The sequence below is a fragment of the Opisthocomus hoazin genome, chromosome 10, assembly GCF_030867145.1.
Source record: "Opisthocomus hoazin isolate bOpiHoa1 chromosome 10, bOpiHoa1.hap1, whole genome shotgun sequence".
NCBI lineage: Eukaryota > Metazoa > Chordata > Aves > Opisthocomiformes > Opisthocomidae > Opisthocomus > Opisthocomus hoazin.
In genome coordinates, this window is record NC_134423.1 from 15,148,186 (window position 1) to 15,160,513 (window position 12,328).

At 44.3% G+C, this 12,328-nt stretch overlaps 2 protein-coding genes across 6 annotated transcripts in view; both read right to left on the reverse strand.

Moving 5' to 3' along the window:
- FAN1 (FANCD2 and FANCI associated nuclease 1) overlaps nucleotides 1-334 on the reverse strand; it is a 29,079-nt gene extending 28,745 nt beyond the window's left edge. For 3 of the 4 annotated variants that reach the window (XM_075431882.1, XM_075431881.1, XM_075431879.1), the window contains exon 1: nucleotides 243-334. The gene's annotated coding sequence lies outside the window, so the exon portion shown is untranslated. Of the gene's footprint in view, nucleotides 1-229 lie in introns of all 4 variants that reach the window. The other variant, XM_075431880.1, reaches the window with a different exon arrangement.
- A 728-nt stretch (nucleotides 335-1,062) lies between these two features.
- MPHOSPH10 (M-phase phosphoprotein 10) lies at nucleotides 1,063-11,848 on the reverse strand. Of its 2 annotated transcripts, none has more exons than XM_009936012.2 (11): nucleotides 11,508-11,848; nucleotides 7,583-8,231; nucleotides 6,583-6,731; nucleotides 5,990-6,164; nucleotides 5,561-5,702; nucleotides 5,061-5,128; nucleotides 4,201-4,338; nucleotides 3,864-3,974; nucleotides 3,518-3,625; nucleotides 2,734-2,964; nucleotides 1,063-1,266 (listed from the first exon to the last, which is right to left on the reverse strand). In XM_009936012.2, the coding sequence occupies exons 1-11, from the start codon at nucleotides 11,567-11,569 to the stop codon at nucleotides 1,117-1,119; spliced, it is 1,983 nt and encodes a 660-aa protein (XP_009934314.2). In that variant the 5' UTR covers nucleotides 11,570-11,848; the 3' UTR covers nucleotides 1,063-1,116. The 2 variants fall into 2 exon arrangements, with proteins under 2 accessions (XP_009934314.2, XP_075287701.1); XM_075431586.1 differs by lacking the exon at nucleotides 11,508-11,848 and adding an exon at nucleotides 10,963-11,144.
- Nucleotides 11,849-12,328: the final 480 nt, after the last annotated feature.

Consider the following 12,328-nt stretch of genomic DNA (forward strand, 5'->3'; position numbering starts at 1 on the left):
CGGCAGCGCAGCTGCAGCGCAGCTCAGGCGGCTCTGCACGCACGCCCGACGCGTCCCCGAGGGGGATGGCGGCGCCCCGGGTTTCCGAGCCCGCTTCTGCCTCCTGCTGGCCCGCCCGCCGCCGCCCCCCCCCCCCTCGCCGCCCACCCCCCCTCGCCGCCCACCCCCCTCGCCCGGGCCGCGCCACGGGCCCAACCGAAGCTCCCCCCCCTAGCCCTCCGCGCCCGACCTTCCCCACACACCGGCGCCGCCGCCGCGCGTCCCTCTGCCACGGGGGCCGTGAGGGGAAGCGAGGGCCCGCCGCGCGCCAAGGCCGCCCCGGCAGGCGGGCACCCGGGCCCCGCCCCACGGCGCGCAGCCACCGCCCGCTCGCCCGCCCCCGCCGCCAGGCCAGCGCAATGCATCGCCGATGGCGGGACGCAAGGCCTGGGGAGGAGATGGCGGAGCCTGGCGACCGCACTCCGCTGAAAACGTCCGCGCTAAGGCCTGCGTACTGTAAACATCTTGCCCTCTTTGAAGTTAAAATTTCCTTTAACAACAAAGGGCGCAAACCAGTTGTGATCCTTCTTTAGAAAGGGGGACGAGAGGGGCACCAGCTGGCACTTCTTTTGGTTCAGCCAAGAGCAGAGCACGTGCTGCAGTACTTCCACCCGGAGACAACCCTTGGAGCCAAGAGCCACCACCTGCTCACTCTGCGGGCTGGAAGAGCCTGTGTCCTCCTTCGCTGTTCGGTCATCCCGACTGCAGAGGACCGCTGGGCAGGCGCAGTGCCAGGACGGAGCTGCAGGCCCTTGCTCCATGCAGTGCAACGGTGGCAGCAGACACCGAGCGAAGCAGCGGGGAGAGCAGAGGCTGCACAGCCCAAGCACAAAAGTGGAGCGTTCCACGTGGTTATGCATCTGCCCAGGGCAAGAAGCTTTCTTTTTACAGTAAAAAGACAAAATCAGAGTACTGTGGTAGAAAATAAAAGTATAACCCAAAGGAAAGCGTCTTTAAAATGTTCTGTGAACTTCTAAGGTGGTGTAAAGACCAACACAGAATAAAACCCACTCAAATTCAGCATTCACATGGAAACATTTTAATATATACAAGATGCAACACATATAAAAAGGTAAATTACAATTTCAGTTTATGAACAGAGAGTGCTTTCTCCTTCTTCTGTTTCTTCTTCAATTTGTTTGCATCTTTGATTTGCATTTTTACCTGATCTTGCAGTTGAGAAAAGAAGGCCTGGGATGATTTCAAGACCTTATCTTTACCTTCATCCTGTCGATGGACAAAATATTTGTTATAACCAAGAAATGTACAAACAGCATCATTATGCTACTTACTAGTTTACTCACATATGATGGTATTTGACTTAAAAACAAACATCTGATAATTAATTTTCAAAGGATACTTTTCACTGCATTCTTATACCACTCCTGCTATCTAAACCAGTAATGAGTACGTTTCCTTTCTAATTAGCAGTTAGCATGACAGGTAAGAACAGGCGTCAATATAAGATCCTTGCACTACGTATCTGTATTTTGTGTTTTGCTCTCCTTCTGAAAAGCTAAGCACAAACCTTTTAGAAGTAATCAAGTTATTTTTCCTCTTAGTTTCTAATACCCCAAAATTTCAGAGATTTTTAAAATTTAATTTACAAGGCATCATAGGTGGTATGCAAGTTTACTGTTTTATAGCATGCAAAACAAAATTGATCTGATGAGATTACAGAGAAGGCTCCACAAGAAGAAGTAGAAAATTAAATATGAATATTATATTTCAAAAAATAGCTGAAGTTACTCAAAGCTTAGAAAGAACTAAATAGAAATCTCATCCTCAATTACGCATGCAAGTAATCCCATTTAATCATGGGAACGGTTCAAATGAAGGAAAGAAGAGCCTAAGTCTCAGTATTTGCAGGAACACCACCCTGTAAACTTCAAAATAAATAAAAAGTAGTACCTAATGCAAACTATCATTTCTCCTTTGTGAATATGCTTTGATATAAAGTAATTTTATCATACAATTTTTTCATATTTTTCATATCTAAAGATTAAGTTGCTTACGAATTCAAATATATTTCCTACTCTGAGTAAGCTTCTAAAGGTTCCAACAACCATTTTGGTATAACTTATTCATAATTAAAGCATCAACATCTACATAAATATGCATCATAAACAAGGGGGTCACTGCAAAGTGCAACCAGAGCTGTATTTTTTCAGGTCTCTGTACTGATATCACACTGTCACGATAATTGGCAAAATCCAGAGTAAAAAGGCATTCAACGCCACTTTGCGTAAGACAGTTACAAGTATGGATTAGAACAGTCCTTCCAAAACTGCAGTTCAAAAGAATACAGGGGAAAGCAAAGGGGGCGTGAGAGAAAAAGGAGAAAAAGAAAAAAGAGGAGCATGCATGTGCCCTTCCCATGTCTTCCTCCTACCTCTTTCTTTCCAGCAGCTACATTAACCGTTTATATTTGCTCAGACATAAAGAAGGTAACAAGGTTTGGGTGGTAAGCAGATATACTACTTGCGTACAAGAATTTTTGAGGGGATGGAGAAACATTAGGAGATGGAACTGTGTCAAGATGGATGGGATGGAAACAAACCCTATACTTTGTAATTTTTCCTGATAAAGTGCCCTTTCCTTTCTTTATCTAAATATTATCTGTCCTTGGGATTTTAATATTCTTTAGCTAGGAAGCTCCAAGTTATACAGGACTACCAAGTATAAGAGCCTTACCTTAAGCAGAGATGCTTTGCCTTCTTTTGTAAGCTTTTTTAATTTTGCTGCAGCAGCTTTTTTGCTAAGTTTTGTGCCTTGTTCTGGTTTCGTCTTTTCAAGAAGCTTTTGACGTTTCTTCTTTTCTCTTAGCTTCATACGTTTACGAATCTTCTTCTTTCTTCGTTCTCGTTTTTTGTCTGTGGGAGTCTTTTCTGCATCTGTTTTTACATCACCAGCTTTGTTCTTTTCCTAAAAAGAACAAGATCTCTAGATCCGTAAGCATGCGGAAGAAAACTCACTTCACAATACTCAAATCTGTCTTAGCGTTTCCATTATTTCAAGTGTTTAGCCAGCTCAGGGCAATGCCATGTTAAGGCAAAGGCCAAAAACTGGCAAAAGTTGCTAAGTGACACTTGTACAACTGATTGAAGACGTGCTAATTTGCTCTTCCCTACTGTCATTTAGCTTCCCCTTCCAAATACCTATATATCTGTAGGGAAAATAATTACTGTCACATAATAGTCAAGGACAAAACCAAAGATTAATATTATGGCCTAGTATAGCCAAATAAAATGAACTCTTTCCCCTCCTTCCAGTTACCCTCCCCCCAAAAAATCACACAGTCCTCCCACAAAAACCCCAACAACAATCAACACTAAAATGCTAGGCAAAAAAGTCCACAAGGTGAGGAAGCCAGGGTGGGAGGGGACAGAATTCTCCCACTGATGTGGCAGCGAGTACACCCTTCTATCAACAATACAGATTCTCTCCAAAGCCTTCCATGACTTTTATTCATATTTACCTTGATCTCCTCTGGTGCCAAGAGAGCAGCATCACTAACAGCAACAGGTGCTACTTCTTCCACACTTATAGCTGGAAGGTTCGAAACTATTTTAACTTCTGGCACAGGCTAAAAACAAAACACACACATTCAGGACCGAGCACACCATCTCACAACAACTTACAGCTAACTGAAGATACTAAATATTTGGGTTTGTTTAGAGGCAATTATAGAAAATTTAGAAATAAGAACAAGCTCAATAACACTCAATGTTTACTTTACTTTCCATTTCCCAAATATATTTTAAAGTGTCCAGTTTCAAAGAGGGAGGGAAAAACCTCCAGCTTTATGAAACCTATCTACTCACTGGTTTGGGTGTGAAGTGGAAGTTACAAAGTGCATCCAGCTTCAGGAAGAGTGAATCCATCATTTCCTGAATTTCTTTGTGTTCAGGATTTTCTTCCTCTTCAGTCTTTTGCTGCATTAATAACGCAACATTACTGCAACACCATTCATAAAGCCATTTTACTTTAGCAAGACTGATAACAACACAATATACAATTCAGAGCCATTTCACCGGTGAACACTCAGAGAAAGACTGAAGTACTTCCATAAAGCTGAAAGCAGAGTTAGCAGTGTACAAATGCAGATATGACTAGGGGATGTGAACTTCAAATCAAAAGGAAAGGCATTGCTTACGTTACCTGGTGAAGTTTCATGTATTCTTGCTCATAGATCTCAGCAAGGCTCAGTTTACTTTTTTCATGATCCAAAGTGATGCGTTTCTTGTATTCAAAAGCCTCCTCTTTTGGTTTTTCTTTTGGTACTACATCATCCCATGCCTGAGAAAGTCACCAATTAATGTCCAAATGCAACTACAGTCAACCATCGGGTGCTACAGCTTATTTAGAACATTTTCTGTATTACTTATCTGACACATTAACTAGTTCATGCCTGTGGCTTCCCAGGAACTCATTAAGTTTCACACTTTCATTTGGAAAAAAAAAAGTAATAAAAAACTTACAGCTTTAGCTTGTCTGCTTTTTTTTTTTTTGTGGATTGGGGTAGAAACTGTGTAACAAACAAATGTGTCATTAAGTACTTAAATACTCTCCCCCCATATGTACCGATTTTTTTTACTCAACTAACAGTAAGCCTCAACAAGCTGTGAGATCCAAATCTCCTGTCAGTGGCTTTTAAGAAAAATTAAGTAAAAAATTGAGTTTTGGTTAGTATTCAGAATGCTCAGAGTGCTAGTTACAGTCCTAGACAAAATTTACAGACAGGCATTATATTCCAAATAAATTCCTTATAGTTTTATCTGCAAACACTCATTTTTCTGAAGTGCACCAAAACCTATCATGTAACAGGCACGTAAAAATAGACCTCCTTAGGAATCTAAAGACACATTCACCATGGCAAAAGACTAAAACAACGAGCTGCAGAAATTTTTAAAGATAACTCTACATCTAATATTTTAAGAGCTTCAAACTCATCCTTGGAATGTGACCTGTGAATCTAGTCTATGAACAAAATAGGGAGGAACAAGTAAGATAATACTAACCTCATCCAATATTCTCTGTTTAATGATATCTTCAAGCTGAAAAGTAGTTTCTTCTGTGATCACAGGTGCTGAGACGAGAAAGAAAAGAATTTTAAGATTAATGTTTCTCCAGCAAGAAATACTTTTTCTTCTATGAAGAATAAGCAACAGAAAAAGAAAGTAAAGCCTTAGCAAAAATGTAGTAATTGAAGGAAAAGTAAGTAAATAATGTTTTCCTCTATCTTGAAGAGAGTAATCATGTTATGTAAGGCTTGTAAAAATTACTAAAATCTGCCACCAAATTAATGAACTTTCAGCTAAGTTAAAAATGAGCAAAAGAGATTATACCTCTGTGTAGTTTTCACCACGAAAATGCAGAACGTCAAAAACACACTGAGAAGTTTAACTTAGTGTTGTGTTACCCTGCTCTTGAGTCATAGGTGTTTTCAGCAAGGTCACAGGGAAGCAAACTCAATTTGGCATGCAACACTCTTTCAGGAAAGCCCTCTCTCGCTACTTACCCATTCGGACTGCATGGTCAAAAAGTACTGTTTCTTCCAAAAGGCTGTTTTCAGGTCGTTTTCGTCCAGTCACTTCTCCTTTAAGCTGCCAAGGTTTCTCCTCTAACAACCCTTCTTCTAAACTTTTTATTTTTTTGCTCATCTGAAAAACACAGTTTCCTAAGAAGTTTAAAACATAGAGCTCACAAGTAAACTCAAGGCAAGAAATCAATAGTTATTTTCAGATACTTCTAACTCCTCCTTACATAAAGATGAGGGAATATATGATTGCATATATATCTGATGTAGATAAGCCACTTTTCTTCCCCCCCTTAACTTGTAAATAGCCTCTTCATATTTGCCAGACTCCAAACAAATGACATAATCATTAAAAAAAAAAAAATATTGGCCACTGTTTTGAGTTATTAGCTAAATAAAAAAAAAAATTACCTTTTCCTGTCTCCTCTCAAAAGAAGACTTTATTTCACTGGGATCGATGCCCTTCTCTAATTGCATATCAGTAACATCTTCTGTTTCACTGTCATCTGGCAAACTAAAAGTCACTTTTTTAGAGGCTTCTTTACTTCTCATATTCTCCATCATCATTTCATTCATATCCTCGACCCTGTAACATTAAAATTTAATACAAAATAAAGATTGAAAAGCCTCTATAGTTTTTCACATGAAGATATTTCAGCCATTAGAAGTTTACCTGTTACAACTAACCCACAATTAAGAAACACAACAGGCTTTCATTGTAACCTAAAGGCAAGGGACACTAAGGAAACTTCTATATACTAAAAATAACTTTCAAAAATTGAAGTTACAGCTATTAAGTGATTTATTAAAATAAATATCAAAGATAATCCTCAAAAGATAAGTGAACTACTTTTTAAATAAGGTAACAATACAAATCATGAACATACAAATAACAGAATGGCAAACCATGACCAAAATGAGGCTAGAATTCACACTTTATTTTTTAATTCACTTCGGTGTAAAATTACAAGGACATTTTAACTGCAAATAATGCCTGCACTTACTCAGACATGCTTTCTTCATTCTCCTCTTCAACAGCACTGTCTGCTTCCTCTTCCTGATCATCTTCAACATCATTAGCTACTAAATCATCATTGTCCTCAACTGGATCAAAGAAATCTTTGTATGTCAAGTCTCTAGAACTTTTAATTGGCTAAGAAGTGGAGAAGGAAAAGGCAAAACAAAACAATAAAACAAACCAAAACAAAACTGTCAGACTGACAGAAGTCTAAGGGTATCCTGTCTTTTTAAAGTCCTTAGCACCTGGGGAACAGCACTATTTGTGTAACAGTAATTCAATTTACTGAAGCATTAACCTGTGGTAGGACATCTTAGTAAAACTAACCTCTTTTACAAGTATTTTAGATATTCTACCGCTTAAATTCATTTCCAATTTCAATATATTTCAATATATTCAGAAGTCAAAGAGCAGTAAATTTTGCCTTGGAATGCGTACATGTTCTCTTATACCCTGGGCATAGTTCCTACTTGGTAGTGAGAATCTCTGGCAATATTAAATAACAAAAGATTTACTTTTGAAACAAGTCCTCAGCAACTTCAGTTGCATCAGTTGCAAAGCCTTGTCCTTGGAAAAAAAGAAGTTGCCAAAAGCCCTTTGCTCTGCATCAGTCATCTTAGTGATCTCTAATTGCCAGATGTCAACGCTGAGTGACATCCTTCTGATGTGCTGGGTCACCTATTCTGCAAGGTCACTTACTTCTTATGACATACTATCTCTTCCTTTATTCATGCAAAAACCCGAGACCCATCTAAAGAAAAACTGGAATAGCAGGACAGTATGTTCTTCTACAGTGGGACGTTTTGTTACAAGACACTCATGTCAAATATGCTGTTAAAGCTTCAGAAGTAATCATCAGTCATCTAATCAAATTTAACCTAGTAGTTTCTATTCAGAGTTCAACAATTTACAGACACCCTAATGGTTATTAGATCTTGATTTAAAGCAAAAAAGGTATCAGAAAATTAATTTACTGATATTCTTACTTTGACTTTAGCTTCTTCAGACTCTTCTTCCTCATCATCTGAGATGATGTCTTCAAAATAATTAATATCTTCTTCGTCCTCCCTGTTTTCCTTCTCTGCATGTTCTAAAAAAGCTTCCATCTCAGCCAGCTTGAAAAACTTGTCATCCACTATAGATTTTCTTCCTGTTTTTTTCAGTGTGGTTTCCTTGGCTGTTTTAGTTTGTTGCTCCAGTGCTTCAATATCAAAGTCAATATCAGAATCCTCATCACTGGATTTCTGCATTATGCTTTCTCTGAGTTTGCTTTGCTTTTCTTTAGCTTTATTTTTATCTTTTGTATAAACATTCTTCTGTCCAGTTTCTGCTTCCATTAAGTTGTCTTCCAATTCCTTGTCACTGCTGTCCTCTGCATCAGAGCCATCCTCTTCCTGGTCTGAGAGAAGGCAAAGGTCTTCATCCTCGGCACCCCTTGCAATGGATTTCTTGAAGAAATCGAGAACTGCATTGTTCTGGAGCTCTAGTTGTTGCCAAATTTGTTCTTCATCAAAATCTTCTATCACCAGTTCTTTTAGAGGACCCCCATGAACTATATTACTTCCCAGAAATTTATTTAAATCATAGAGAGTCTTTGTTAATGCTCTGAAGTCAGCAGCCAGTCCATCTTGCACACTAAGCGTAGAAAAAAAATTGAGCTTTAAAAAGGACAACATTTAATAATAAATTTTTATTTTCTGTTTTGCAAAATTTACTAGCTTTCATTCATTTTACATCTTCCATTAAGTTAATCACATGGTCACACTGCAGCTCTTTTTATATCTGCTTAGGTATTCTGGTGCCAAAGCATAGCACCTTTCAACAATTACTGCTGTTACCTAACTTTCTACATATCTCTTGAAGTACTACTACTAAACATTTTTAGAAAAAAAGACATTATGATTATTAATTAATTTGGTAGCCTTCTACAACAGGGTTACTACATTAGTGGATACGGAAGAGCAACTGACGTCATCTACCTGGACCTGAGCAAAGCTTTTCACACTGTCCTGCGCAACATCCTTGCCTCTAAACTGGAGAGACATGGAATTGATGGGTGGGCCACTTGGTGGATAAGGAATTGGCTGGATGGCCACACTCAAAGAGTTGTAGTCAATGGCTCGATGTCCAAGTGGAGACCAGTGGCATTCCTCGGGGGGCTGGTATTCGGGCTGGTGCTGTTTAACATCTTTGTCGGTGACATGGTCAGTGGCATTAAGTGCACCCTCAGCAAGTTTGCCAATGACACCAAGCTGTGTGGTGCAGTCGACACACTGTAAGGGAGGGATGCTATCCAGAGGGACCTTGACAGGCGGGCCTGTGCGAACCTCATGAACTTCAATAAGGCCAAGTGCAAGGTCCTGCACATGGGTCAGGGCAATCCCCAGCACAAATACAGGCTGGCAGAGAATGGATTGATAGCAGCCCTGCCGAGAAGGACTTGGGGGTGCTGGTTGATGAGAATCACAGAATGGTAGGGGTTGGAAGGGACTTCTGTGGGTCATCTAGTCCAATCCCCCTGCCGAAGCAGGGTCACCTACAGCAGGCTGTAGAGGACTGCATCCAGGCGGGTCTTGAATATCTCCAGAGAAGGAGACTCCACAACCTCCCTGGGCAACCTGTTCCAGTGCTCCGTCACCCTCAGAGGGAAGAAGTTCTTCCTCATGTTCAGACGGAACTTCCTGTGCTTCAGTTTGTGCCCATTGCCCCTTGTCCTGTCGCTGGGCACCACTGAAGAAGAGTCTGGCCCCATCCTCCTGACACCCACCCTTGAGATATTTATAAGCATTTATAAGGTCCCCTCTCAGCCTTCTCTTTTTCAGACTAAACAAGCACAGCTCCCTCAGCCTCTCCTCATAGGAGAGATGCTCCAGTCCCCTCATCACCCTCATAGCCCTCTGCTGGACTCTTTCCAGTAGCTCCTCATCTTTCTTGAAGTGGGGAGCCCAGAACTGGACAGAGTACTCCAGATGGGGCCTCACTAGGGCAGTGTAGGGGGGGAGGAGAACCTCCCTCGACTTGCTGGCCACACTCTTCTTAATGCACCCCAGGAGACCATTGGCCTTCTTGGCAACAAGGGCACACCGCTGGCTCATGGTCAACCTGTCATCCACCAGGTCCCTCTGCAGAGCTGCTCACCAGCACATCCGCCCCAAGCCTGTACTGGTGCATGGGGCCAGCAATGTGTGCTTGCAGCCCAGAAAGTCAACCGTATCCTGTGCTGCATCAAAAGCAGCATGGGCAGCAGGTCAAGGGAGGGGATTCTGCCCCTCTGCTCCGCTCTGGTGACAGACCACCTAGAGTCCTGTGTCCAACTCTGCAGCCCTCAGCACAAGAAGGACATGGACCTGTTGGAGTGGGGCCAGAGGAGGCCACAGAAATGATCAGAGGGCTGGAGCACCTCTCCTGTGAGGACAGCTTGAGAGAGTTGGGGCTGTTCAGCCCGGAGAGAAGGCAGCTGCAGGGAGACCTTATTGTGGCCTTCCAGTACCTGAAGGCACCTACAAGAAAGCTGGAGAGGGACTTTTTACAAGAGCCTGTAGGGATAGGACAACGGGTAATGGCTTTAAACTGAACAAGATTTAGACTAAATATAAGAAATGAATTCTTTACTCTGAGGGCTCTGAGGCCCTGGCACAGGTTGCCCAAAGAAGCTGTGGCTGCCCCCTCCCTGGCAGGGTTCAAGGCCAGGCTGGTCGGGGCTTTGAGCAGCCTGGTCTGGTGGAAGGGTCCCTGCCCGTAGCAGGGGAGTTGGAACCAGATGATCTTTAAGGTCCCCTCCAACCCAAACCATTCTATGACTAAGATTTTCAGCTTCATTACACTTTGTGTATGAAGTAGCAGCTGGGCAGAATATTCTACCCTTCTATAGTTGCATCTTATTATAACTAGATCTTATTTAAGCACTCCAGATGTTTTGGGGAAGTAAACAGTATAGCACTAAACACTTAAAGCACACAAGATACAGACTCTTGGTTTTAAAAAGGTAATTGTCCTCCTCCACTGCCTTACTCCTCAGCTTTTATATCTGGGCAGTCTCTCCATTTTTTTCTCTAGAGCTACCAAGGCTTCAACACAACTAGCTGAAACAGAAATCTCTGTTTCCTACTTCCCGAACGCTGAAGAAAAGAGCAGGACACTGCAGCAGCCGAGGCAGAAGCTGCTAACAGCGCGCTCCAGCAGAGCTCTGAGGCCCCGGGGGTAGCAGAGGGACCCCGGGGGTAGCTGAGGGGCCCCGACCGGCCGGCACGAGGCCTGCCTCCTTCCCTCCCTCCCTGAGCATCGAGGCCCGCACAAATCGCGGAGCGCTACGCGCACACAAGCCCGCCGCTCGGGGGCTCGCCAGCCCCGGGCAGCCCCGCGGTACCTGAGGAAGCGCTCCGGCCGCGCCGCGGCGGCGCCCGCCACCCGGAGGCACGTCTCCAGTCCCTTCACAGCCGCCATCTTCCCGCCGGCCGCGGCGCGTGGGCCAACCTGGCACAGCCCCCCTGAGGCCCCGACTGAGCGGTCCGGGCTCCTCCCGCGGCCGGCGCCGAGGTTCCGCACACAGGAGTTCCGCCCCGCGGGGCCTCACCCCCACAGCGGCGGGAGCGCGGCGGAACCCGTGCTTCTGCCACAGAGCCGCCTCTTTTGTTCATGGCACCCCCACTTCTTTAGGCGGGCCTACTCGCGTTCGCGCTGAGCCGCGAGGAGGGTGCTGCACAGCCATCTCCCGACGGCTTCTGCTTCCTCCCCTTGGCAGAGCGTGGCGTTGCTCTAGGTTGGGATGCTCATCGGCACGGAAAAACCTGCTCTAAGTACAGTAAAGCTACAGTCACCTCACTTGGCAGTTTTGTGTCTCCGACCTAGATACAAAGGCTGTTTTTGAGCCACACATTTCCAGCTGATTCTGAGCAAAGCGCCCGACATTACCTGGCATCTCCAAGCTCCCCACCAGGCAGGCAGGCAGGCAGGCAGGCACACGCCGACGCCATTAGCGAGCACTGCCCAGTCCCACTGTTCTGTTCTTTAACACCGCAGAGCGTCCTCCCAGTGTATTTTACAAAGCCGCACTAAGCGCTGCACCCCCAGCCCCGGTGCGGAGGCTGCTCCCGCCCTGGGGCAGACGGCCTGCTCCTGCCCCAGCTGCGTGCATGCCACCTTCTGCCGCTCCCCGCGGCCATGCTGCACCAGGCCCCACAGCCAGGACCAGCCTTTGGCCTTTGTCCGTGCTACTGCCGCTGCCCTTCTGCTGCTGCATTCATGTCAGCTTCCTACGAAGAAAAGAGAAGTCTTTTCAGTGCACAGAAAACAAAGCCCTGCTGCGCAACTCGGGCGTGTCCCCTCGGCGGCACATCGCACCCCGAAAACCACTGTGCGGAGCAAGGCCAGTGATGCCGTGAAAAGCCAGAATTGAAGACTCAATAGTCGGCAGACTATTAAGCAGGTATTCTTTATTGCGGCGCCGGGCACACGGGGGATCTCTCCTCCAAACGTGTGCACCGAAGAGACACAGTTACTAGGTATTTATGCTATGTTAACATACATATTCATTACATTTCCAAGAAATGTTTATCATAGTAATGCCTTTTCCGATAATTCATTAATATATGGTAATGTCCATCGCACATGTTTGTTTGGCGTCTCTCGGCAGGGGTCTTCAGATTATCCTGCAGCCTCCTTATCTCTGTAGTTTGCATACCTGTTCTCCCAAGGCCCAGGCGCCTAAAGGGATTATTCAGGAGTCCCTTGTC